The 27,969-nt window shown below is 30.7% G+C and overlaps 1 protein-coding gene across 1 annotated transcript in view; it reads left to right on the forward strand.

The window, feature by feature from the left end:
- The window catches only part of LOC109595861 (teneurin-a), a 196,304-nt gene that overhangs the window by 43,652 nt on the left and 124,683 nt on the right, over positions 1-27,969 (forward strand). Inside the window, exon 3 of the mRNA XM_049970103.1 lies at positions 21,169-21,373. Coding sequence (XP_049826060.1) covers positions 21,184-21,373 — 190 coding nt within the window. The 5' untranslated portion in view covers positions 21,169-21,183. The remainder of the gene's footprint in view (positions 1-21,168; positions 21,374-27,969) is intronic.

The following is a 27,969-nucleotide window of genomic DNA, read 5'->3' on the forward strand; positions in this document are numbered from 1 at the left end:
AACACGTCCTCGAAAACAAACATTTCTTCCTTGGCTCATAAATTTCGCATTTTTCAACGGATCCTTCTTTAGACGGTTTTCGTTAGGTGTTATCTCTTATGGATGCATCATCGATACGACCGTATCGAAAATCACGAACCATATACTCGGGTGGCGTGTTAACGCCACCGTTCTCCATTATTTCCGAGAGGACGGCGACACCGTCTCTCCAAGGAGTCCCCCATCCCCTTGTATTTAGAGGGACTTTCACGCTACACTTAACCCGAGTGTTAAGTTGGAACAAAGTGGTCGCCGATGGACGGATTCATAACGTAGAGATTAAGCATCGATATAGTAGTTCTCGGGTGTTATTTAGTAGGGGTCTGGGGATTTATGTCTCTTCTTCCCCCCAATAAATGGCTGCAGGGATAGGGATCTTGTTGCGACAATTATGACACTTGTTGAGTAAATTTCTAACAAATTGTTACTTAATTATTTGACAACTTAATTATTAACATTAATTTCTGAGATCAATTTATTGTTATGTATAGTTTCCTGTTAATGCACTATATAATAAATAAATGTAGCAATTTTAATGAAAACAATCTTTCTACTCATATAGATTTACAAAATTTATAAATATATTTTTCTTACATTGTGCAAAAAATAGGAATTTTATTATTAAGATTTAAATAATTATTTTATTCTAAAATTTATATGACACTATTTCATTCAACCATTAAGTAAAATAAATATTATTATTTATAAAGTAAATTTATTATTAAGCTCGTAAATTTCTATTGTTGTATAAAATTAAGAAGGAAGTTTTTAAAAATTAATTAATATACAAAACTTATTCATTACAAAAGATGGCGGCAGATTAAAGAACACGGTACAAAGAGAAAAGTAAAAACGGCATAAAATAATAAAGAATACCAGCGTCGAGGTACTAAGAAGTTAGAGAAGTGTTTAAAGAAAACAATTTAGAAAGAAATATGGCGAAGTTAAATTAAAGATACCTGCTTCCACGGCGCCGATTTTACTCTTTCGTTTTGTAAAGTGGTTGTAGAATTAATTAGTTCAATTTAAGTAAATAATTTGTTTGAATTCCGTGAATTGTGCTTTCGTAAATATTTGAGAAGGTTTGTTGGAGTTCATCTTTTAGAAACAATGTAATTTCAACTTAATATCGTTAACATTAATATTATTTTTAATTACATTGCTTTGTTTAACTTCAAGCAATTCATGATCTTACAAATATTAAAAACTAATTTAGGTCAAACTTGTGTTTTTCTCTGACATTTAATAATCCACAAAAATTGCAGTTAAACAATGAATATATGCTTCAACTTTCCTATATGCCAGAGAAGCGAAGGAGCAAAAAGTCTCGATTAAAATTGTTAACCCATGATAAAACTTCGTATCTTCGTATTCCGACTCTCAAATGAGGGACAAGGGTTAAAAGCGGACAAAGCATTCCGCTGCGTCCTGCATATTTTCCTGAAACAACTTACTTAGCAGGATAACGACATTGCATTCAATTACATCTGCCTGACAGGAATCCTTTTAATCGTGCATTCAACGACTGCAGCAGAACGTACCCTCCAATTATGGCCGGGACTGGCCCCCACGAATATAATGGACGTCGAAATCGCACTTACTGCACGAAACTCCATTAACTGTATAAACTATATAAATCACTCAACTGTGAATTGGATTTGTAAAATGGTGAGATAAATTTTCAATTTTTTTATAATTATAAATGATTGGATAACAAAATTTTGTACCTGTAATTAAATTGTACAGACAAAAATAAATTCATTCAATTCAAACACTGCTTTAAAATTTTAACAAAAAAAAATTGGAGACCACAAAATATTATATTTTTTCCATACCAATCAGTCCAGCATTGATATGGAAAAAAGGGAGTATTAAGTTAACGCTTTTATTGTTATTGAATCGCGGAAAATACGCCGTGTGCATTTCAAATAGAATTTTATATCCGCACATTGAATAAAAACTAATCAAAAATCACTTCAATCTGAACAGAATATGTATGTAAAATGGACGCATTACAAATATGTAAAAATAAATTACCATAATACAGAATGATAATTTGGCAGAAAGCTGTTAGTCGTGTTTCCGATTAAATTCTCTGGACTAAAAACGTTTTTTGTCAATAAACGTTTGTTTTATTCGTAAATCCAGACTAAGTGTTAGTTATTCATTAAGTGCCGTTTGCCGATGAAACGAAACGGTTTCCACCATACTTTATGCATATGCCTTCAAAAGATTAAAAGCGGTCATCTCACTGTTTTGGAAAAACGTATTTGAATAATTTGAGAATATTCACATAACGTAATGTTAAATTATAAATTATATGCAGCTAAAGCTAAAGTTATTAACTATTTTTACAGTAAGTGAATTCAATGATTCAATAACTATAATTATCAAATGTATCGATTATACTCATGTCAACGTTTACATAAAATCAATTCTAGAATAGTTGGTTCTATCATCTGATAGAACTGATGTAATATGCAACAACCCTTTATTATCATACTAAAATAGTTGGAGTTGTTTGCTTATTTTATAATTGCATCTACTGGAATTAAAATTAGTTCTAAAACAAGAAAAACTTTATTTTTATTTTTCTCCTATTTTTTATTAGTAGTATTTATAATGTTTGAATTTTTTTTTCTGAAAAATATTGTGTGCAAAAATTAAAATTATTTTCCTATATTGACAGTTTTAGTCCTTTGTTAAACTTTTATTACCAGTTATTCTGCTTTATCGTAGAGAATTGTGTAATTTTCAACAATAGATTATTTTCCAACGTTCTATTCGAATAATATTGAATGCAAGGCATAGAATTTGCTTGAAATATATAGTATTGAAAAACTTGTGTGTATACTATAGTAATATTAAAAAGTAATACTAACAAAAAATATAGATGATTTTTGAGTGGTAGATTAATTATTGCTAATTACTCCACGACATAACCTTGAGTAATTACATACAGTGAATAAATTTGTTATAACATTATCAAAATGGATTGGACACCATGTCCGTATTTCCATTCAATTGATGAAGTAAAAATTTAATAGCAACAGTTTTTACACTTTAAGGCCATCAGAAAGATAGAAAAATGTAAAAGGAAAAATGACTGTAATACCTGTAAACAACCCGTATGCGTTCCAGTTCCATTTTTTAATTTAGAGTACAACTTGGCTACAAAGGTAAAGAACAGTGAAATAAAAAATACAATCTCCGTAATTGTCATCTTTGCACGAGCAAACAGTAAAAAGTAATACTGGCCGAGTTGAAGTATTTCAATTAAAAAGTATTTCATAAAGAAATAATCTGAAACTAAAACTTGCAACTGGAGCGTAAGGTCTTAAAGAAAAGAAACTTGAAATGTTTTTTATCGAAAATGAGAAATAGAAATTATTTTTGTTGATTTTATTTGTTTGACCAAGAAACGACTGTAGGCGAAACGAGATGTTACATTTATCTGTGTTTAATAGTAAAATGTGTCAAATACCCTGGTTGGCAATGACGTCCAGGGTAAACATTAAGTGTAATTTTTACTTGATAACTCGAATATCTTGATAACCCGAACTAAATATTTCTCATAACCTTCGATAAGTCGAATTTCTCCTTTCGTAGGTAAACCTCTCGAGGTTTTTGATGACACCTGTCTTATGTCCGAACGGCATTCCCTGTCGTCAAAAAATTTCAAGATCAATTTCAATTGATTGATTAAATTAAAGCCGGAATTTCCTATAATTTACTTTATGGTGTTTACATGATTACAACATCCTAAATTCTAAATGGAAGTATATTTTACTAAGAGTTTTTTAAATTAAATATCTTAAAAACAACCCCTACAATGGCAATGCTTATATTTTGCTACTAGGCTTTGTATGAGAAAACCTATGAAAATGTCGATAAAGCAATCCACGGATGATTTAATCGTACCCTTTTTTGAAAATGTAAATAAAAATCGTTAAACCCAAAAAACTGACTTTTTTGAATTAAAATAAAAACTTTACATACCATAATATATAATAATAATAATTATTATTATTATTATGCAATATACATTTTATAGATTTCAAAATGTTATTTTTGTTAAGTAGTGTAGTTTAGCAGTACCTTTTGTAATATCTAGCTTAAAGTATACTTACATGATAAATACACATTTATAACTCTCTACGTATGTATTTTATTTAATAACTCGAATTTTTTGTAGCAAATCGGGTTGTTGAAGTTCGACTGTATATAGTAATAGTTAAAACAATTGGCATCGAAATACTTCCCTTGTAGATGTTAATTTATTCAATTAAACGAAAGTAAAAATATTGTTAGATGGTTGTACTCGCTAGTCTGTGAGAAAAATAGTGTTCAAGGACTATAAGGAAAAAGCGACTTAAATTTTATATCGTTTATTAAGTGTCAAAAGTATATTACAATAATAATTAATATATAAAATAGATTGCTGTTCAGTTGAATGATTGGTGTTTGATGCCCATTAGTGTTCTAATTGGACTGTGGAATGATATGTCGACTCGATGATTACAATTGCATTGGAAGGCAATAAACGACTATCGTTGACAGCCTAAATTTTGTCCACAATTTAATAATAATTCAACTATAATTTAGCAACTGCGAAAGTAAAATTCTTTATCTTTTCTTTAATCGAGTATCTTTTTATCATGAAAACCAAGGCATGTATCAGACTAAAGCCGGCGCAACGTTCTGCGTGACGTTTAATTAATTTTTCCTAACAAAACATTTTTCTTACCCGAGAATCCCCCGTTTAATTGAAATACTTGAAGGAACATAATACCGCGGTTGCTCTCGCCACATAAAAGAGTACACATTTTAAACATAATACTGCCGCGTATAAGAATTTTTCAATTGGTTCCCTTCCTGATGGCGGGCTCCTCGCACGAAATCTGATACGGGATTCCGAACATACATCGGCATGAAATAATCTCATTCGCGCTCTACTAAACCCGGTCGGTACAAATGTTCGTCGAGTCGAGTGCATACAATTGCACCAGTCATTCCGAAGCTAGACTAGATTTCCGTCCTTTATGGGACCATATCAATCCCTAATCGCTCCAATACACGATGTTACTGGGCTCAGACGATCATCTTGGGATCATGATAATAATATGCAGTTCCTTAGTTTCAAAGTACAGTTGCAGTGTTACGATTTAAGAGCGTAGTTTTCAAATTAAATTATTTTTTATACAATACTTACTCACTGCTAAAATTGAATATTTCATTTAATATAATATAATTAATATAGTGCCTATAAAATAGCCTTAATTTAATTGTTCAGTGTTAGTTAAAGCATTCCAGACTTTGCAAGAACGGCAACAACATAAATCGGACCGTAAAACTTACCCGAAGTTGTCAGTTCCTACAACTCCCCGGCTCCCGTAAGACTCCGGAATGGAAATGTACGACCGTGTTGCGTTCCTTCAAGTATTTAACGTGGCGTCTGCACCCAGTGACGAATGGAAAGTTGCCAGTGGGAAGTGGTACAGGTCTTGCATGCACTCCTAACCAAAGCCCCGCTCCATCTGGCTCGTCTCCATCGAAACAAATCAAGTTGTTGGGTTCTGGAAAGTTTTGGACTTTGCGGCGACAGTTGGCACTAAAGCCATCACTTACTGAATCGCTCGCATATTGCACCGAGAAACAATCGCCGCGGTATTCATATTGTGCTGTTTTGCACGTCCAACTTCAAACTTCGGTATACAAGTATTTTGTGCTAATGACATTATCCTACGATTATATATTTATACTGCGTGCAAAAAAAAGCCTAGATATAGTTGATTTATTCAAAATTTATTAACATATTACAGAACAATGGTCGGTTAGTCATATTGCGATTAATGAAAACTGAAAGTGACCTGCTGCTATAAGCAATAGCAACCCATACCATTATAAAAATGACCTTCCACAGCAAAGTGAGGATATTATCTCTTTCTCCACGTCGCTGTCTTACTAACACATGACCTTCGTGCATGCCCAAGCAAAAGCGCGATTCTTCACTAAACACCTGGTGATTCCATTACTCATCCTACTGTTGATGTTCCATACACTAGTCACTACGTTGGCGCCTATGGTTTGCTGGGAGAAGTAAATCCAAAAAAGGCGATAAATCCGTAAGGCAAAAGACCTTATACCTAGGTAAGCAGGTCTTGTGGCTCCGTAGTAGTTCCGGGTCTTCCGGAACCTCTTGCTCTACCTCTTCTGTACTTTTCACTCCTTGACTGCCAACATGGTATTTCAAATCTGACATTTCTGGTCAAACGACGTGCTATTTTTCGAAACGAAATTTCTGTTTCATCCAGTCCCACTATTCTATCTCTGTCAAACTCGCTTAATTGGCTTAATGCTATTCTCCGAACATTCTATTAGTTTACTATCATAACCAAAATAACTTTAATAAATAATTTACATAGCTAATGTCAATTAAAAAACTATATTTGTTCATATTTGTAGATCGACGGTGATTGTAATTATTTCATGTTGTTACATGAAAGCCTTAACCTTTCCAACATCCGCTAAGCAGATGATATTTTCGACTACGACATTTTATGTCATAATTGTACTAATTAATAAATAATTTACATAGGTAATGTCAATTATAAATCTATATTTGTTCATATTTGTAGATCGACAGTGATTGTAATTATTTCCTGTTGTTACATGAAAGCCTTAACCTTTCCAACATCCGTTAATCAGTTTATATTTACGACTACGACATTTTATGTCATAATTGTATTTGCTGCATTTATTTCTTAATAGTAAACATGAACCAGTAGATGTGAGATAATGATGGCCCATATTATGCTCATTTGGCGCATGTAATTATCGTAATCTAATCAAATCACTAATTAAGCCGCTTCAATATGATTCTAATCGATAAAGCTTTATTAGCAAATTTTAAGTTAATTGCCACAGCTTGGAAATTTAGCGTCTATAAATTTTGTTACTAAATATACACTAAAAATGTAATTTAACTGTAATAACACACTTTGATGTTCCATAAACACATATATTTAAATTCGAGCTTTTAACAAAATTAATCTACCGTCATCGTTTAACCAGACGGAAGGGAATGTTTTTTTAATACTACGTGTAAAAACAACAAAAGCACCCCTAGTACGATTTTATGTTTGAATTCACTTAGGAATATTAGTGGCATGCAACTTTCGAAACAGGTTAAGCGATTCAAGTTCCATCAGGAATGGATTGAAAACAGCTTTTATGACATTTGCTGCATATGCTACACGATCCGTATAGTTCGTCATATCGTGATGTAAACTGGGTTAAGGGAAATTTAAGTTGCGAAACTTTGAACTAATTACGAACGTTGTCTGATGATAAGAAATTATCTTGTTACTGAGAAAGTATGAGTATGAAATATGATAAAACGCGGTTCGCGCATGAAATTATCAGACCACCTCTAACAAGACCCTAATTTTACTACACACTATTAAGTGAAATTAAAATGTCTACATACATAAATGCTAAATTTAATGAACATTCTGATTAAGTACTTTTACTGTTCACTTAAACACCTTGATCATTGTGATAATTTAATTAATAGCAATTATTGAGACATTTTTTCTGTTGCTCATTTATGTGGTTTTAAATTTGGTGGATGCGCCGCATTGAAAAAAATTAGGTTAACAATAAATCATATTAACCCTGAATAAAATGTTACTTAACGGCTTCATCTTGAATTCTACACTCGTAATTTGCTGCAGTTAATCATTCAATTATAATAATTGCTTTTTGGTAACTTTATTTTACTTCCATGTAATTAAGTGAGACAACTTCCATTAAAAACAAGCTAAAACCCGCTGCTGAACATTGGTCGAGTAGTAATATTGATTTTGGGAACGACACAGCGGCCTGACACCGTCACTGTTCCATACAGGAGGAACACTGACACACATTAACATAGACATAGCTTATTTCCGCATTGTTCTCCTCGACTCTCCGCTGTGGCCCGAATTCGTCCTTCGACAGTTTGGCATATTGGCTTGACAGTAATGTTCCCGCACAGGATCTAACCGCATCATTCGCACCATTATGTCGACTTGGATTTACAGTAGGGATATACTTTTTTATTCAATAAGAACTCGAGTGCACGTGTTTATCCCCAATATTCGCGATGCTGTGCATTACAGTGGTGCTCCAAGTTTCAAGTTATATCATGTTAAAATTATAACATTTAATTTACAATTGCATTATTAAGTTTTTGTCAAAACAATGATTTGAATGAACGAATGAAATAATTAGTAAATTTTGACTTCATGAATGGAATTAAATGATTTTAGCTTGTGATTTAACAAAATAAATTACTGTTCTGTTATTAATAACATACTCTGTAAAATTTTATAACATATTGGTTATTTTCATCGTTATTCAGTGTGGAAATTTTACATAATAAAAATGAGTAATTATAAGTATTACCTAAAAAAATAATTTTAAATTAATTTCATCGACAGAAATTCGAAAGATTCGGCTGTGATCTTCGATTGTGACCAATCAATTAATAATTGAAATCATCGACGAGAAACTCAGTTTTTACAAAATATTATTTATGGTAACCTTCTTAAAGCACTGAAAGAGTATTTCTATTAAAAAAGTAATTTTTGATCCTTTAAAAGAGATTTCAAATAAATATTATTTATTATTCATGTAACATTTAGCAACTGGGAAGGGCTGTCACTATATCCGTTAAAATTTTATATTTATTCTGTGTGTAACTGAAGAAAAAACATAGATAAGCTTATGTATATTTATATTTTTAACTCAGGTTTTTAAATTAATAGTAATAGTCTCTGTTGTTAATTAAAACAAGAGATACTTTTAATTTAACATGGGTATAATAGTTTATTGGTTCTGTGTAAACTGGGTCAGATATATAATATGGATAAAGTAACGAACTGGATATGCTTTTAGTAAGTTGAAACTTGTAACTTACAAAGCTGACAGTACCAGAGGTTTATAGCTTGCTTACTATAACTGTAGCGTGATGACAAAAACTTTATGCGGCGTATGAATTGTTGTGTATTTTTACTCAGTGTTAAAGAAATAAGTTTGGTTGAAGAAACATAAATTTTTAGTTTTTAATATAAATACATTATATTAATTTGAATAAATAGTTCTTGCTTTACCCTTCGGCTTATGGAGGAACAAGTTGAATACGTTTTTTCAATTAAAATTAATATCTATTTCAATTAAGTTTATGCTGCTGTGGTTGACCTGAATCCCTTTTTAGGAACAGTCCCTGAAAATTTATTGCAGAATTTATCAATTAGTGGATGTCCATGAAACAAACCGCAACCAAACTGAATTAGGGAAATTCGTCTCAAAATACAACGCGATAAGGATCGTGGTTTTAATGAGCGCGGCCACGAAACTCCCGAAAATCGGGAACTGATTACACCAACTAAAATATTTTACACGATTTATAAGCGGCTTCGTTGTTAAGCAATTAAAGATCGCTTTGTATTTTTTTTTTTTCAGATTTTAAACTGAAATTATCTGAACAAAACTGTTGGTGGAAATTTTGTGTGTCGATAGTGAGGATTAAACAATGTATTTATGTGTATCTATGTTTTTCCTATAGTCCAGTTTAATAATTTGAATTCGCTACCAATAGTCCGGAGTTATCAGATTGCAGCAAATTAAAACGAAAAAATAATTGTTAAAGCCTATCACCATTCATCATTGATACGCTATAGTTTTAGAACTACTTCGGTTTAGTGAAGGGGTATTATATTATACAGTACTTTGCTAAATAAACTATTGTATTTATTAACGTAAAATATTAAATAAATTCAACTCTTCAATCTTGCAATGATTTTTTAATGTAACAGGTTAGAATAATTTAGTTTGACTATTTTTACAAAATTTTGGTTGGTTTCTAATATTTTAAATAATAATTAATGAATGAAAAATACTATATTAATGTACTTGATCAAAAATAGTGTGCATAAATTCAAACACAAAATAAATGAAAGTAAATAATAAGTTAATAATATTTGTAAAATCTATAAAACTTGAAAATGTAACGCTTTTTTTAATTTTTTACTGAAAGTACTTCACGAATATTACAAAACAATTTCTAATTATAAAACAACTACTTTTTTATTAATTCAAATTCAAATAAGTTAAGATTAATAAAAGTATACTATTTTTAAACATTTTACAATGAAATTAAGTAATTTTAAAGTTAAATTCATCAAGAGGAATATTTTAAGATATTAAAATAAATAATTATGAAAGTTACACTAAAAGATTATACTACATAACTAAAACATTCTACAGCTGTCGTAGTGATCATGTTCATTAATTTTGTAATATCTGTTATAATATAATCAAATCAAGAAATTAAACACCTCCGCAAAATTACAGTGATTACATGTTTACTTTTATAACAACAATAGGTATTAATAAAACCAGAGTGGTTCCAACTAACAAGTCAACGCGAACAAAGTATCAATAATACAATATCGTCAAATTATTGAGCGCAGGACGAAATATATTTGTGGCGCCATCTATGAAGTGATGAGACGAATCGCCATTAAGCGCCGCATGCAGGGCAAAGTATCAACTGAAGGCCTTGCAGGTCAACCGTTTGACGGCGCTCATTGATCCTGCAATCCTGAAACTAGGAAACTATTTCAGGAGAAAATTTTGCAGTTTACCACTACGATGCATTCTGTTAAGTTTGTCGATAACTAATGTAATTAATTACTAATTAATTGACTTATTAATAAACATTTAACTTGGGTATTATTAAGCTCATTTTTAATCTTATATTAACAAAAATATTAATGATAATATAAGCCATTTTTTAGAATCCTCAAACCACATATATATATATATATATATATATATATATGTTAGTTCTACAAAACTGTATTTAATTACGGAACAATTTAGAACGCAACTTGGTTTTCTTTGTGCTTATAATAAATGAATACATTTTAAAAAGTATCTGAATAATTATGAAAACCTCGTCTGACATCCGCAACTACAGTTGAATAATTATATTCCTCATTTAATTGTTGCTGATTATTATACCGTTTTTCCAGTTCAGTCTACATATAAAATCTTTGTAAATTAAGGCTCCGTGAATTATTTTCTTTGTGTATATATGACTAAATATGAAAGTCTTTGTTAGTAGAAATTTTACATTTTAGCGTGCACTGTGCTTGGAATGGATTAAATTATTAATGTTACTGCGCCAGCTACATATTCTTACTTGATTAGTCTAGACGAAGATATCATAAATAATCAATCTGAGTCGTAGAAAATTTATAGAATAAATTGTTTTATGTGAATTTAAGGCCCTTTTCCAAGATGCAAATTTATAAATTTTTGACTTCTAAGTGTGCTAATTAGAATTTTTATATTGTTTTGGACGACGTTTTGATTAAAGTGAAACAAAGTAGCTGATTAAAGTTTTAAAATAACAAAACACAACACCACACTTGAAAATAAATTATATTTAAATTGGATTGTTTGAACCGACACCGAAGAGATAAAAAATAGTTGTTATAATCCGATAACATATTAATAAAAGACGTTGGAACTGAAAAATGGCAAATAATTGAAAATTCCAAGTGGCATACTCATTTTTAATTGTTACAAATGCATTTTTTAACCACTTTTTATAAAGCATCTTTTAGATAGTTCAGTACTTTGTACCACTTGATTTAAATATTGTTTATTAAGCGTTCTTTAAATAAGTACTTTAGTAACTAGAGAAGCATTCAAATCTTTGTAAATTTAGAATAATAAAAGCAACATTAAATTCCGTACAGTTTGTAGCTAAAATCCAATAAGAATACCTATGGCAAACTTTCCTTAAACGGGGTTCGGTGTTTTGTTTCGGGAACGAGCCGCGACCCCGTCATAAAATTTAATTAGCTTTGACTTGAGGCTATTTTGGTTCGGCTTTTGCGACGTACAACGCCGAAGATTTTCCTAACGAATAAAGAACAAAACTCGATTTATATTTTTTCTTACTCGTTGGCCGAAGCTTTGTGTTCTTTTTAAAATTGTTCAGTTAATGAATTAGGACTTTTAAATGTAATTAGAGCCCCGACCATTTTCTGCGTGCATAATTTATTCCTTTGCTTCAGTTAAAATTGCTAATGATGTAAAATCGAAAACATGGTTATATTTCAACCACAGATTAAGAAGGTAAGTAAATTACTGTGGTTACGAATTTCTATTTTAAGAATTTTTTTGTGATATATTATGTCGAAATTCACTTTAATCTATATGAAACTTATCCGATATACAAATTTATTATAGTTTCAATTTTTTCTGTTATAATTTATACATTTATAAAACAATATTGCCGACAAAACGTATTCCCTGCTCGAAAACATGTAAAAACGTTTCGCAATATCTCTGGGTTTATTAAATTACAATGTTTTATTGGCGCTTTAATAACCCAATATTCATTAAATAGAAGTAATGCCAGTGAACAGGAAAATTTTATGTTTTTCACAATCATTTGAATTGTTATGACCGTCGTAAATTTTAACTATTTTCGCTTATTAAAATTCGAGAATGCTGTTTATATTAAACTCATAAATGATATCAAGAAAATTAAAAATTTTCGGTTAACGACTTTTTTACGATTATTGTATTAATTTTATATTAAACCCAATAAATATTCGTAATTAGCGCACTGCATTGCTTCAGCGGTGAACATTTTTTAATGGCTGCCTGTATCATGATTGTAATGACGCTTTTATGAAAAATCAATTTGTTAAATGTTTGTATTTATTTTAATTGAATTTCTATATCATACATATTATGTTTCCTTAAAAAGAAATGACATTAAATTTATTTAAAACATCATTTTAACAAAAACATTTCATTTAATTATTCAAACCTTAACAAATACATCTCACTCACACTGCAAAATAAAAACTTAACATAAGTAGCAGTAAAAATTTTTTGTTTACGGGGGGGTACGCGTCGCTGTGGCTAATTAATTGACGACATCAACTTAATGTTGACGAAAACTTGATGCACCACTAGCGGCAACTTTGACCCTCCTTTTGGATAAATATTTGTATTTATTTATTTGGGTAATATTTTGTTCTACTGCTTTAAAAATTTATTATAACAGAAAACGATTAATATTAATTTTAATTTTGAAATACAGATGGAGTTTTACTCCAATTTAATAACATAGAACTCGCCACTTATATATTTGTATTTTTAAAAACCAATGGATAATATTCAATAACATCTTTGTCAGATATAATATTTATCAACTATGAAAAATGCATTTTTTCATATCTTTCATAGACCATAATATTAATTTTTTTAAAACAGAGTGTATCACTTTAAAATTTTGATATAATCATAAGTCAATCAGGCTTTCCAAAAATATATAATATGTGATATACTTTATATTTAATAATAAATAAATTTGTGAATGATTGTTTCCATTTCTCATTAAAAAATTAAATAATAGTCTTATTACACCCTTTCAAAACCTACCAAATGTCGAAGATTTCATTTCTGGATATTTTAGTATATTTGGCTTTCTTTTTCTTGCGATTTTATTATTTCAACAGTGAAATACGATTCTAAGATTTAACAAAATAATATTACATAGATTAGTCATTTAATTTTTACGTTAATTTATTCAATATTCGTTCCAAAATTAAATCAATTTGAAAAGTAATGTAAAGGAAAATAAACATTTAATTAATGTCGCCGTTGCTTTTTTCTTCCTGTACATCTAATTCTGTTTTTAGTTGTAGCCATGTTTGGAGTTTTTGTTATAAATCATCATACAATTTTGGACAATAATATGAATGCATTGAAAAATATTTATCATGATTCTGAACAATTAAAAAATTCAATGAAATGAAATATTTGAATAATTTACTATTTAAATATTCGTTAATAATCAATAATGTTGGAACTACTCGTATTAATGGCAAATAATAAATTCGAAGAATGATAAGTTCTTTAAAATCAAAAGAAAAAAACAGAAAGTATTTATAACATACGTATAGCTGCTAAAAATGTATAGAAAACCTAAAACGTAGTATTTATATTTTTTAAATATTTAAGTCAGAGTTAAATGTCTTCATCGATTTTCCTGTGTCAAACCTCATGACATACTACACATACTCGTACCACGAATATTGCACTTGCTTGCGGCAAAATCAGCAATCACGAAGACTTTTGAAGGGGTTATCACTGTCCCCTTGTGTCTATAAAAACAGGATACGCAATAATTGCTGATATGGAAGCAATCTGTTGCTAAGCGAATTCCGGGAATTAGTAGTTTGTCACGTATGTACACAGACGTCGGGGATCTTGTAATTATGCTGGCCTGCATCACAAAATAACGCGCCGTTTGCGATTACGGTAACGATAGCATTTCGAATAAGGGGAAGACGGGACGCGCCATGTTTGCGGTGCTTTATGGTAAATTACGGGGATGTCTTATGGTAATTCGGGAAAGGGTGCAGACATTGACTCATCTGTGAGAGGCGAACGGATGAAAATGTTTTTATATATAGTCAGGGGTTATTTTCTAATACGTCACATCTATCTCAACTAAAAAATTAATTAATTTATTTCATTTCATTCATTGTGCACAAAAGTTCAGTTAATTAGTGGTGTTATTTTTCAAATTTCAATCGTTTAGTCCTTAAGGAACACCTTTTCCCAAGAAAACAATATTTATGTAAAAAATAAATTCTCTTCAGTTTAGTGTGAGCCAGATAAGTTGAATTAAGGTTTTATTCATTGGACGATTAGTATTAGTGTCAATCTATATCTGAAATTTTGTAAATGTATCACTTAAATTTTACACGGATACACAAAAATACATATTTAATTAAAAACCCTTCTAAACAGCGTAAACCAACTTGAAGATCCAATTAGAATGTTTCATCAGTTAAAGTGTCAAGAAGACACTTTCGCCAGATAAACAACATTCGCTGTTCGCTGTGTTTCAGAAATGTCGTTTGTTGATCCCCTTTCACATTTGGGAGTTTAGATTTTCTCAGATTCACCGTCGGCAACTTTTAATTATTTGCATAAAATTAATCAACCTTCTAATTTTAAACTCGCAAGCTTTATAAAGCCGTGGGCGAATAAACTAACCAGTTTCTCTGGCATTAATTGAGAAGTTTGTCTAGGTTCGTTTTGCAACTTTTGGATTGTTAAACAAACAGATTTAGTTTCAGTGCAGTCTAATATTTAGAAAAACGACCATTTGCAATTAACTGTCTTACTCAGCGAAAAGTAAATTTGTGACCGGGTTATCGAATTTAATGCCAATATATAGAAAAAATGTGCACTTGCATGCAAAGATTATAATTTTTGTTGCGTTTTCATAGTTGCAATTTATTTTAATGGTAAACATATTTTGAAAATTAATAGATTCTTGAAAGTGTGGTTAGTTGGTAGATTGGGGTGGCCAAACCAATTCAATGAACAAGTAACATATCTTTAACCGGAAACGATTCCACCGCATCAGTATAATTTATTTTTGCCAGCTTCCCCGTGTAAAGCCTCGAAAACTGCAAAAGGTACAAAAGTGTTTGTGTGTGGTCCCATGTATATGCGAGATGCGCCGCTACTCCAGGAAATTTTCATTCCGGAAATTTGCAGCTTCCTTTATCGCCGAGGCGCACGGGGCGAATCTTGGAGCTTCTTTCCAATTATTCCTTTCCTGTATGATGCAAATAGGGTTCTCTTTATCATTTCCCTTTTTACTGGCGACAAAGTGCCATGCTCCGGTCGTGGCAAAGGCCACACAAATATATTTATTACAATATCATTCGGTCTTTGTCGTGCTTCTAAAATAATATTAGTTCTAGATTTTTTTGGTATGGTCTACCTTTTCCCTCTGCCAATTTAATATGGTGCTGTTCTAGCCATGATGTTTTCAAAATAATATTTAAAATTCAAACTCAATAACGCAATTTATAAATAACTGAAAGGGCCGCACCCTTTAACACAACTCAAATACCTGAATTAAATATTTAAAGCCGGGTATATCAATTGAACACTTTTTTCATATACTCTTTTAGCAAAAAACTCGTACTAATACATCTCATGCATTTATGATCATGTTCTGTTTACATTTTATCACGACTCGTATTTCCAATTCGGGAATATATGGAAAAGGTTTTTTTTTTCGGATACGATATTTCATTATTCTTTGATGGATTTTCGGATAATGTTTAATCCACTTCTCTTGTGCGTTATAGACTCGCAAAAATATAAAGGGGCATAAAATGCTTCATTAATGATGGTTCTTTTGATGATAAACGCCAATAATTAAATTCATGTGTAACTTTTATGGATTGAGTCTTAATCGTTATTTTCGAATGTGAATAAATTAAACAAACGCATTTGAGATTCAATATATGTTTATTTTGAATGTATATTTTATATTATGTAGATATTAAAAATATAATATTTATAGTTGTATGTAATGTTTATAGTTGTACCAACTATGCAGGTTATTAATTTGGTTCTTTAAAGAACTACAAAAATAGTCAGTTTTTTCCTGTATTAATTAAAAAAATACAGAAACAGGGCAAGTGAGAACTACCAAAGATATTTGAATATCAATAAATGGATCAAATTCTATTCAAACAATCTATTTTTATCACCAACTCAAATTAGAGAAACCTGCAGACTTACCAAAATTTATGACAGTTTAGTGGAGGATAGTGAGGAGGTTAGTGATTATTTATTTGACCAGAAACATGTAAATAAAACGCTACTAAGAATGTGAAAGTCTGATTTCGATTTGTTCAGGATAACATCCATGGGACTATGGAATAATTTAATTCCTTCATAGTATAGAAAGATACATGGATCGATTTAGGTATATGTGTATATTAAATTGCTTCCACATATTGAAACGATGCAGTTAAGTAACGTGTTTCAACATGATAATCCTAAACACAAAATTAAAATTGTGACGGATTGATGGAAGAATACGTCAATGTTTTGCCTTGGCTGACGCAATCTACAGATACCAACTTTACAGAAAAGATGTGGCATCATGTTAATAATCAAATTCGATATAAAAATTATACAAATTCTTCACAACAATTCAAGAAGCTTGAAAGTGCTTGGTCAAGTTTATGCTTTGGAGATGTGATGAACTTATTAGTATTAATGTTAAATTAAAGTTACTCATTCAGTTAATAAAAATTTCTTCAATTTAATAAAATATATGTAATATTTTATAAAATAAGAAAATATTAATTTTTAGAAAATAGTACAAAGCGTCATTGCTAAATTATTTTAATAGTTCACATTAAATAAAATGGTTATAGCCATAATAATTAAAGTTATTTTAAATTTGCATTTAAAATATCAGCTCTTTAAAAATGTATATTTGTTATTTATCAATATTTAATTAGCTAATATTAAACGATAATTTCTAAAGGTCATTTAGAATCTTAGTGACATGTTCCTTCCGTAATCTGGCACGATGCCGTTAAAATACCAAGACTTCCATCTTACAAAGCATTCTATGGACGAAATAACGCAAAACTGCGGACCTTCAGCCAGAAGCCGACGTCGGTTTCTCGGCGGCTCTAGGTGCGACCGTGATGCCGAAATTGAAACTTTGTTGGAAATTGAAATTCCGCAGCCCCTTTGACTAATACCGCGTCACATGCGAAATTGTTCGCCCCGGCATTTTTGCACACATAATACGTCCACAGAACCCGGTCCCGACAACAAAGTGCTCTTTATTTTAATTTAATTTTCGACTGTTGGGCGAACAGACGCTCTTTTTTTTTAACTTCGCTCTCGCCTTTTTGGTGACGCTCACGGAATGTCAATGTCTGTGAGCGTCACAGTGTGGGGGTTTTAAAGTCACGTAATATTAGGTTTTCGGTTGTTGCATGGAAACTGACATTATATTGTAGTTATTGATTAAAATATTCAAAAATGTTTTTATTGACATTTCTTTACTATATTTTTATATTAGAACACACATTAATTAGACATAAAGTTTACAACAATAAAATTGTTGATTAGATTTTCCATCAGAAAGAATTTTATGTAAACAGGAATTAAAAATAGGAAAATAAAAATAATCAATTTAGCTACATACTCATGAGATTCGCCTGGTAAAAAATATCTTTACATTTAATCTAAATGGTTGGCATATTCGAGGAAATTTCTCTCTTTAAATTTTCAACGCCGTTGAGGCAGATTTGACTGATGTTGTTTTACGAGAGTAAATTCTTGTTTTGTGTCACATTTTAGTGCTACTGCGTTAATGTGTCTGTAAGTAGGACGCCACACTAAGTCATTAAGTACTCCGGGAGAATAAGAAGATTTCGACCCTAACATATGACAAAACTTTTAATAGCCACCATTTTGCTTAAGCCAACAAAAGTTTTAATCGTCAGGTGATATTATATCAAGTAGTGGAAAATTATTACAAACACATGAATTAACAATTAAACAATTAAACTACGTAATTCTATACCGAAGAAAAACATTGTAGAATGCGTATAAATTTTGAACGGCCGGCACTTAATGACATAATAAAAGTTGCAGCCCGTGGATCTTTATTATAAGACTATAAACTTATAATAAATAGTCGGAAATAATGACGTTTCCGCCAATCGGACGTGCGACTTTACTTTTAATGGTTTTTGTTTCTATTACGCGCAGTTATATCGTAACCAATATAAATAAAAATGTGCGGTTCCTCGGTAGGTCGTAACGTTCTCGCCACTAAAAACACACCTAATGACATTTCACCACTGCTTTACTACGGCAGAGAAAACGCTTAATCGTAAATTTAATACTTTCGGTACGGTCGTGCCATTTCATTCCGATACTAGTGCAATAAAGCTTTTGAATATTGTATCGAATTTAACCGTGATTTTTATGACGGGCTGTTAAAAGTTTTGTTCACCAGCCAATTTTATAATGCGTTACTTATTTAGGACGTCGATAAATACGTGCATACTTTGTAAATTACAAATTTTATTTATGGGATTCTATTCAGTTGATAATATAATTAATGTGTATTGAATTAATGTAATTACAATTTACAAATTAATGTGTTCATATTTTGAATGTTTATATGTTAAACATACTATCAACTGAAAATATAATTTACATGTTTGGGTACAATTATCATTCTATTTTAACATACTCTCTATTTGTACTGGGTGTCCTAAATTGGTTAATTTTGGTTGTCACTCATATTCTTATATAGAGAAAAACTGACCAGTGTCCAGAGCTATTTTTTAATGGCAATTTCCACAGACCGCATTTTCGTAGGTTCCTGAATTAATTACATTTTTTTGATTAGTATTTTTTTTGGAAAACTGCAAAAACATTCTTTAAGCATTTTTTTATATAGCAGAAGCATATATTTAAAGGAATATTTCTCTCTATTTTAAGATAATATGTGTTACTATATTTCAATGTAAACTATAATTGATTTGCCTTTAAGATGTCGGAAAAAGATCAAGCTTACCAAAAATATATAATTTGTGATATATTATTTGATGTCTAGCTAAGGTATAACGATATACGTGGTAAATTATAAATTTATAAATAATAAAATTTATATTCACTAAGGTTGCAAAAACTTGAGAGGTAATTACTAATTATGAATAAACTATCAATGGTTTAGGTACAATGATATGTAGTAGTTTTAACACCTATGAAAAATACTATTTTCAATGTTTCGTACACGACAAAAAATATATAATAAAAAGGAAATTTACCATAAATATTCATTATATATTAACCAAATATAATTTAATATGTCACAAATGATATATTTTTGGAGAGTTTGCATTTTCAACATATTAAAGACAAATTAAATTTTTGACACTTCCCCCATTTTTGTTTCTCTATGACAAAACTAGATTTGTGACACTTCGTGCAATTCTCTGTTTATTAATTAATTTATTGTGAAACTGAATAAATTATTGTTTTATATATCTTAGACGAAACTAGTCACATTTAAAACAATAAAAAATACTTCAACAATAATGGTACTACTGTTAAAAATTATAAACTTATTCAAATGGATTGGAAACATTTTTTTAAAATATCAAATTAATTTGCATGTTTTACTTTTAACCATTACAATAATTGTAGGGCGTCTCTCAGCTCCCAAAGTTTACTATTTTTAACCACATGTTTCTCATTCAGCGTTCAAATAAATCTCGTTTACTTAGTGCATGTGTCAAAAGTTAAAGCGTTACGAATATGTTTCCAGTTAATACACGGCAACTTAATGATAAATGCTAATTGAGATTTTTTAAATTATCCAACTCATGAAAATTTATCGTCGTCTTTTGTAAAATGTCTGTGGCTCGTTTGGATGCTTATAAATTAGTTATGACACAAATGCTTTTTGAAAAACGCCTCCGGGTATTTTAATGACTCTTAAAACGGTTACGGATGGTTCAAGTAATTAAACCCAGATATTTTTATTACTCTAAAATATTTATATGGGAGTGATAAAAATATTTAATATGACAAGACTTATTGTCTAATTAATAATTTTTAATTAAGATGTAAACTACGATGGTGTTTTAAATTATGCTTATAAAAAGTATAATAGTGATCATATTAAAACTTTAGCTAGGTCTGATTTCCTCTTTGGAAACTATTTTACAATATCTCTTCGAAAAATGTTGTTTTCGCATGGAAAACTTCGACCCGAAGTTCGCTTTTAAACACTTTAAACAAAAGTCATTGAAACTATTTTAGATGCACTGAAACTACCTGCACTGTCGGGCATTTAAATAATTTACTGAATCCTAACACTTTATAGCATGTTTGTCTTTTGTTACCGTACTAACACCCACTTTGTTTCTTTACTTCGATTTTCCTGTTCGATGAACATTGACTGCTGAATTATTTATTAGCTTCATACGGATTCTAGTTTTAAAACTTTATTTACGGCGTATCGGTAAATTAATTCACTAGAAATAATTCAAGTAGAACATAAAATGCAACTAAAAATTTATATTGTTGCTACACTGTTTGTAGGTAACAATTATTGTAGTAGAAAAACAAAATTACTATTTACATTAAGTCATACAGCAATAATGAAGTGAATTTTTTTTTGGTTATTAGGATGATTAAGCCGAGATGAAAGCTGCGGGCAGCGGGACATTGAAGAGGAGGACGAAAAACGGTGCGACGGGAATGAGGCGACAGCGCAGTTTGGAATGGCGCCAGGAGCGCAGCTACAGCAGCAGCGACGATGAACTGCCCAATCGTCCAGTTGACAGTCAAGTTTTCGCTTCACTGCTTGCCCAGGCCCAACAAGAATATTCGAGTAGGTTGTCGCAATTTAGAATATACCCAATTATTTTTTAACATCTCTTATTTGAATCAAATTATTACTAGTAATACTTGTTTATTCAAAAATTAGAGTTGTTTCTAAAATTTTCTTGTGATATTTTGAGTGAGACAAGAACTGACCTTCCGCATATAAAAATATCATCACTAACTAACATTGACTAAATCCTGATAGACCGGCAATCAGTGTGAAAGTCACATACACGAGCTTTCCTGAAGATTGTTTCAAGGTAACGACAGTTTTAACGTTCCAACTTTCACATGTTCAAATATAAATGACACATACTTGTACTAATCCGGTTAAAATCATCCATACTTATATATTCTTTTCACGAAAATTTATTCAACAATTATTGTTGCAACTCATTTGCCATTTAATGTCCTGGAAAGAATTTAAATGTTGCTTAATTACAACCCTCGAAGAAGGAATTTACTTTATGCGTTACATTTATAGCTTACTTTCAACCCCACATTCTCATACTTGTTTGAACTTCATTAATAGTAAAAATATATCCATTTCACCTCCACTTATTTTTACTCATCGCCGGTTTTCCCGCAATTATGTAAAAGGGTTGCATCGTAGCACATTTATTATATTGTACGGGACTTAAATCTGTGCATTTCAATTAGGTACAAGTCCCGATTCCTATAATTGCAGGCATCTCGGTGCCTTTAATTAACAATTATTTTCGTAATGGCGTCCCATTACAGAGGCAATGGGATTCAGGACGCGCTTCCCACTGTCAGGGATTTGTTTTAATTTGTTGTCCTTCATCAGCTCGATGTCGGTACCGATTACTTTATCGGTTTGGTTAATTGGTTGTTTCGAAAATTGCCGCATATCTGATGCGGAATTCATTTTAAATTGCTATAGTTGTGACTACAATGTGAATGATGATTTGGACATTTTGGGAATTAATTAAAATGTCACTTTTTGAATTGCTCTTTCTCTACAATCAGGAAGAAAAACACAAGTTACATATATTTAAAAAATACATACACATATAAATAAGAATTCACTCAAGTAAAATAGAAATTTATGGAAAGAGGAAGGAGTTAATTATTTAATTCTTCGAGGAGTTGTCTTACTAACCAGTAGTGAAAACTACTTCAGTTGGATTGCTTGAGGCTCTTGCACCAGTAGAGTATCTGATTATCTGGTAAATGGATATGGCAACTGCCAATTTAAACTTTTGGCTTATGGAAGAAATCTAAATGTAGGAATTAACTAAGCGAAGTTATCGAAAATGTAATTAAGCGGAAATCAATTAAGTGAGTTTAGTAATAGAACAATAGAGAGATTAATAGAGCTGTCAAATGAAAAAATAAAAATATTGGTTATTATTATTATTTTTTATTTATATCCTACATCTTAAAGACGCACATACGTCATCAACTATACTAAAATAAAATGGATGTGCAGTCGACTGCAGAATGGCATTACCACTTTGGAAACAAAATCCTATGAGACCCGTTATTGATAAACTCCACCCAGTACACCAAAAAGAGGTATACAAGGGACAGATATAGTAAAAAAAGGATGAATACTAATTGCGGTAAGTTATAAAATTTGGAAAATATGCTTAAAATTGGATTTGTCGAACGAAATATTTACTACTAGTACTAGTTAGTAATCGTTAGTATTTTTAAACAAAATTAATGAAAATTTTGTACAATCTACTCATAATGAAATTGAATTGAAAACATAAGTTGAAACGGAGAAAATTTTAAATAATCCAGTGAAATCTATTAGAATCGATATATAAAATATAAGAATGTAGATATAGATATCTACTTTTCTTAGAATTTAAAAATAATTAATAATAATTAGATTTAAATATTATATACAATTACATATTAATTAAAACAATATGTCCACCTAATTTTTTGAGACTCTGGCTGAAATAATTCTATTTATGTAATTCAATTATACCGACACAACACTTATTTGACAAATGGTTTAAATAACTGTTTTTTTTTTATTTTATTGTATATTATATTTCGTTTTGTTACTATAAAAATATGTCTTTAATAATTAAAATTTTATATATTTCAAATTTAGGAAACGAATATTGCTTTAACTAAATCACAAATATTAAAATAATTTGAATTTATTTTAACTTAATAATTTGTAGAACATTTATAAAATAATATTAATTTTGGATATTAACTAAAGCAGTGACATATCAGTATTTGTTAATTTTAGTAGAATTGAGAAAAAGTTACTATTATTAGAAATGTGAAATAAATAAAATAAGAGAAATAGTTACTTTTTCATCCGAATTTATAATATTTGTATTTATTTAGAAATGTTACAACCCAAATTATGGGGTTACTTCACCTTACAAGATGTTTACTTTAAAAATACTTATGTAAATTCATTGAATTTTTGGGGTTAATTTATAGTATAGCACAGCCCACCAAGACAACGAATTTGTTGTTTCACTTGTACAAGTATATTTTTGCTGTATCCTTCTCTCTCACACCCTAACTCTCATATTCAGACCGCAAACGAAACTGGACCTTAGGGTGATAATGCCATTCTGCAGCCGACTGTACAATAGTGGCTCCATTTTAAGTGTAAGAAATTACAGATAATATGTATTTGAATTAAACTTAAAAAATTAATCAATATAAATATAGATTGCGGGTAAAGTAGACACAAAATATTGGCTGACTCGGAAAATAATCATAAAATAAATTTCTTAACAGCGGCAAGCGGTAAATGTGGAATGTGAATATTTGAAATCCGACTGCAGAGAATAAGTCATATTAATTTAAAAATAACTCCAACCCGCATCCCATAAACTGGGTGGAGGTGAGCGAGAAACCACGTTTACGCTTCTTTATAGGCATACCTCGGATGAGAAAATGCGGAAAAGCTCAGTCCGCAGGAATCACCCCAAAAAAACTAACTGTTTGTTTGAGCTTCAATTAATTGTAAATAAATACTGCTTAAAATTTGAAAACTTTTAAAATAACTACAGTTACATCAAAGATTTATATGTTATTTGAACGAATGATATCAGTGCAGTCTAGGGATGTGGAAATAATTTTTCAGATGGTCTCCGTTTTGCAAAAGAAGCTCGCATTACCAGAAATATATAGAAGGTCGGTAACGTTCGCCTCTAATTAGGCCGAACGCCAAATGAGGCGGGCTTTCCGCGGTGTTACGTGGCCGCGCTAATTACGCTGCTTCAACTGACATTTACCGGCTCACAAGCCATCATAATGTTATTGGATACCCTGCATATATTTCCCGCTTTGAATGGATATTGCCCAATGCGCGGTCCCGGTTTAATTCCACGATTAGGGCGACAATTTATTGCCTGAACACGAGATCCATTCTATCAAGGTAATGAAAAATACGACCATAAAATTAAAGGACTTTTCAAATTGGAAATGTCGTTACAACCAACATGTGGAATATTTATTGTACAGACGATTTCTTGACTGCATCGTTAAAAATTAGCTTTGAGCTCCTCTAACCGAGATTTATTTAGTTATATCTTTTTACAATTATATCTATAAACATCAACAAGGACGCTTTCATTTGAGTCGCAGTATTCATTATATTAATACATAATGATTTCTGTTCTGTAATCTTCGTCCCTTCTTTGAAAAGTCTAAAGTATGCTTCTGTGTTATTGCAAATTTATCATGTTACCTTTAGATTATAAATTATTCAATTCAGCATTTTCAAATAAGCGTTTTTATTCAATTATTTATGTCTTATAATTTTGATATCCTTTGATGTTTTCAAGTTACATAAAACGTAAACATTTTAAAAATAACGGGGTATTATGTATGCCCGCATTTTGTCCATAATAAGATCCGGAAGCGTCGCTTTTTATATGCGCCGTCCCGGAAAAGATTTTCATGCTGAAGGACCTCGGCATGCCTCTCACGTTCGCCTTTAATATTATTCCGATATTATTACCATATCAGCATGTTACTTAGAATATAGATTATAATATTATTCATGTGCGTTATTTCAATAAAGATCGATATTAATGGTGGTGTTTAGAGTGTTAGGCGAAGAGTCATTAAGTTTTATTGCTTAGACCGTTTCATTACTACACGCTCCATATTTGTCATGTCGAGTTACGATTATGTGTCTGCTCAGTTTTAATTGTATGCGTGTTACACAAATTGGGTAGATTGTGACTTACTTTATTGGTAAATTCTCAATTTTGGTTATTACCAGACCAGTTAGAGATACACTTTTTTCATAGTTCAGGATTTATTAAACTAAACTATAGATATTATGTATAAATGTATTTTCTGTTTCAAATGGAGACGATAATTTTTAAAATATTAATAATTTGTAATGTATTCAGTACTAAAAAATTGGCAACAATTGCGTTGAACATGAACAATGTTAAGGGAGTCCTAAAATCTGTACCAAAGAAGACAATAAGCAATATTTTGTGCAAAATCCTCGTGCGACATGCAAAGGAGAGCCAGTCATTAAATTCCGATAAATCAATCATTCAATGAATTTCATTAAAAACTTTGTCAATAGATTCCATATAAATTGAATGAGGAGTTTGACAATTGCCAATAATCTGGGCAAATGAGCCTTTTATTGATCGTATTGTTAAATGCTACGAACTATAGGTGGATTACTATAATTCTCGCCGATCTGAATAATGTATTGGAGCAACTAAATCTGATGGAATAGAACTAGTAAATGTCTTAACCAAAGAAAATGAACTAAGACAAATAACTGTATGGTCAGGTGTAGGCTGAAATGATCAATACTGTACTGTACTGTACTCTCAAATAATTCTAGTTCGTGAGAAACTTTCAAAAATCAAAAATAAATCAAGAAAAGGCGGTCTGTTTGTACTACACGTCACAGTAGAGACACAAAGTGAATTTATATTTTCATTATTCAACGTTTAATTCTTTAATTTGAAACTAAAACGTTAAAATATTATAGTAAATTATTTTTTTCGACACCTAATATCAAATTATATCTAACTAAATTGTAACATTTCTAGTAAATACATATCCTTAATATTTTAAAGAAAAAAAAATCATATTTCGAAATTTTCTTATTATTAAAACTAATAATTCGCGAATGAGTTTGCCCGTATCGACATAATAAAATATTAAATTCCAATCAGGGTAGTGTGGGTGTTTTGGGACCGAGTGCGTGCGTCGCCTCTTAAAAAATTAATCGGGCAAAATAAAAAGGGAACGTGCACACAAAAGTCTTAAAAATAAAGGTCGGCGGCTACATAAAAAATAATTACTCCCAGACATTAACTGCGACTGTTGGTGGGATTGGGAATGTAAAAGGGAGAACGGACCTGGGGTTCATGAACCTTTTTACTGCGTTGTTGACACAACAGTTTTTTTTTTCTACCGTAGTAAATGCCCATGTTTTCAAGAAAATCCTTTATGACGATTTTGCGCCTGCTTCAATGGAGAATACGCAACCCACAATGTGAATCGAGAAAAAGTCAACAATGGGCCAGTACGTCACCCACAGTTAGTCTATCACAGGCTTACTGTTCACCACTTATTTTCATTTTTTGTACACATTATTTTAAGTATATTTGATTTTGGGGGTACTTGATGTCCAATTATTATTTTAGTTTATTGCTTACTTCTTAATCGAAATTAGACTTATTTATTATTTAAACATTGTATTTATTAACAGTAATTCATTACAGATTGTACAAATTTCGTGTATTAAACTATTTCTCTGTATCTGTATATAAATATACTACATATTATATCATTATATTGATCACATAGACAATACCAGAACATAGAATGTGCCTTATTACATTTAATAATTCACTTAATACTTCGAGATGACTACAAAGTGCTTTTATACTTTTTCAATCATAGTTATATTCCTGATATTAACTACAAAACATCAATTTCATATAAAGATACTTTACGATTGGCGCAGGAATGTAGCTGATTCCCCCTAAACGACGCAGCCATAGAAAAGCAACAGGGGGAAGCTATCCTAAATACATCGAATCATATGTATCCATGGTGACACCTTGACCGCCACGTGATATTGTTACCAAACATGAACAAAAATCTTTAGTCGCTGTTAGTAAATTTAATATATTCGTAATATTATCGAATCTTAGTATCGTAATCCTTTATTCAAACAAAAGCAATTAGTGTCTTTTCTCGTTTAATTTTAAAACCTTGCCGTAATAATTTACGGCATAAAAAATGGGGAAACATCATGATCCGAATTAAATATCCAATTATGAAAAATACTTTTAATTTGGACTTTCATGTTTTTTTATAATTGGATTAATTTAGCTTTGTGATCCTTAACAATCTGTCTTTTTTGTGCCTCGCAAGTTTCTCTATCTGACGCCCATCATTCCAAGATAAGTGAGGATGACTGAAATATAATTGGGGAGTGTGCAAGAGAATATAATTTTTCTGTAGTGGGAATACTATTCTACAGACTTACTTTACGTATGTCATGTATCATAGAATTAGAAATAACCTAAATTTAAAATAAGATACAGTGCTCCGAAAGAGAAACCTTTTCGATCCTTGCATCCTTCAATCACAATTCGAAATTTC

The sequence above is a fragment of the Aethina tumida genome, chromosome 7 (assembly GCF_024364675.1).
Source record: "Aethina tumida isolate Nest 87 chromosome 7, icAetTumi1.1, whole genome shotgun sequence".
Taxonomy (NCBI): domain Eukaryota; kingdom Metazoa; phylum Arthropoda; class Insecta; order Coleoptera; family Nitidulidae; genus Aethina; species Aethina tumida.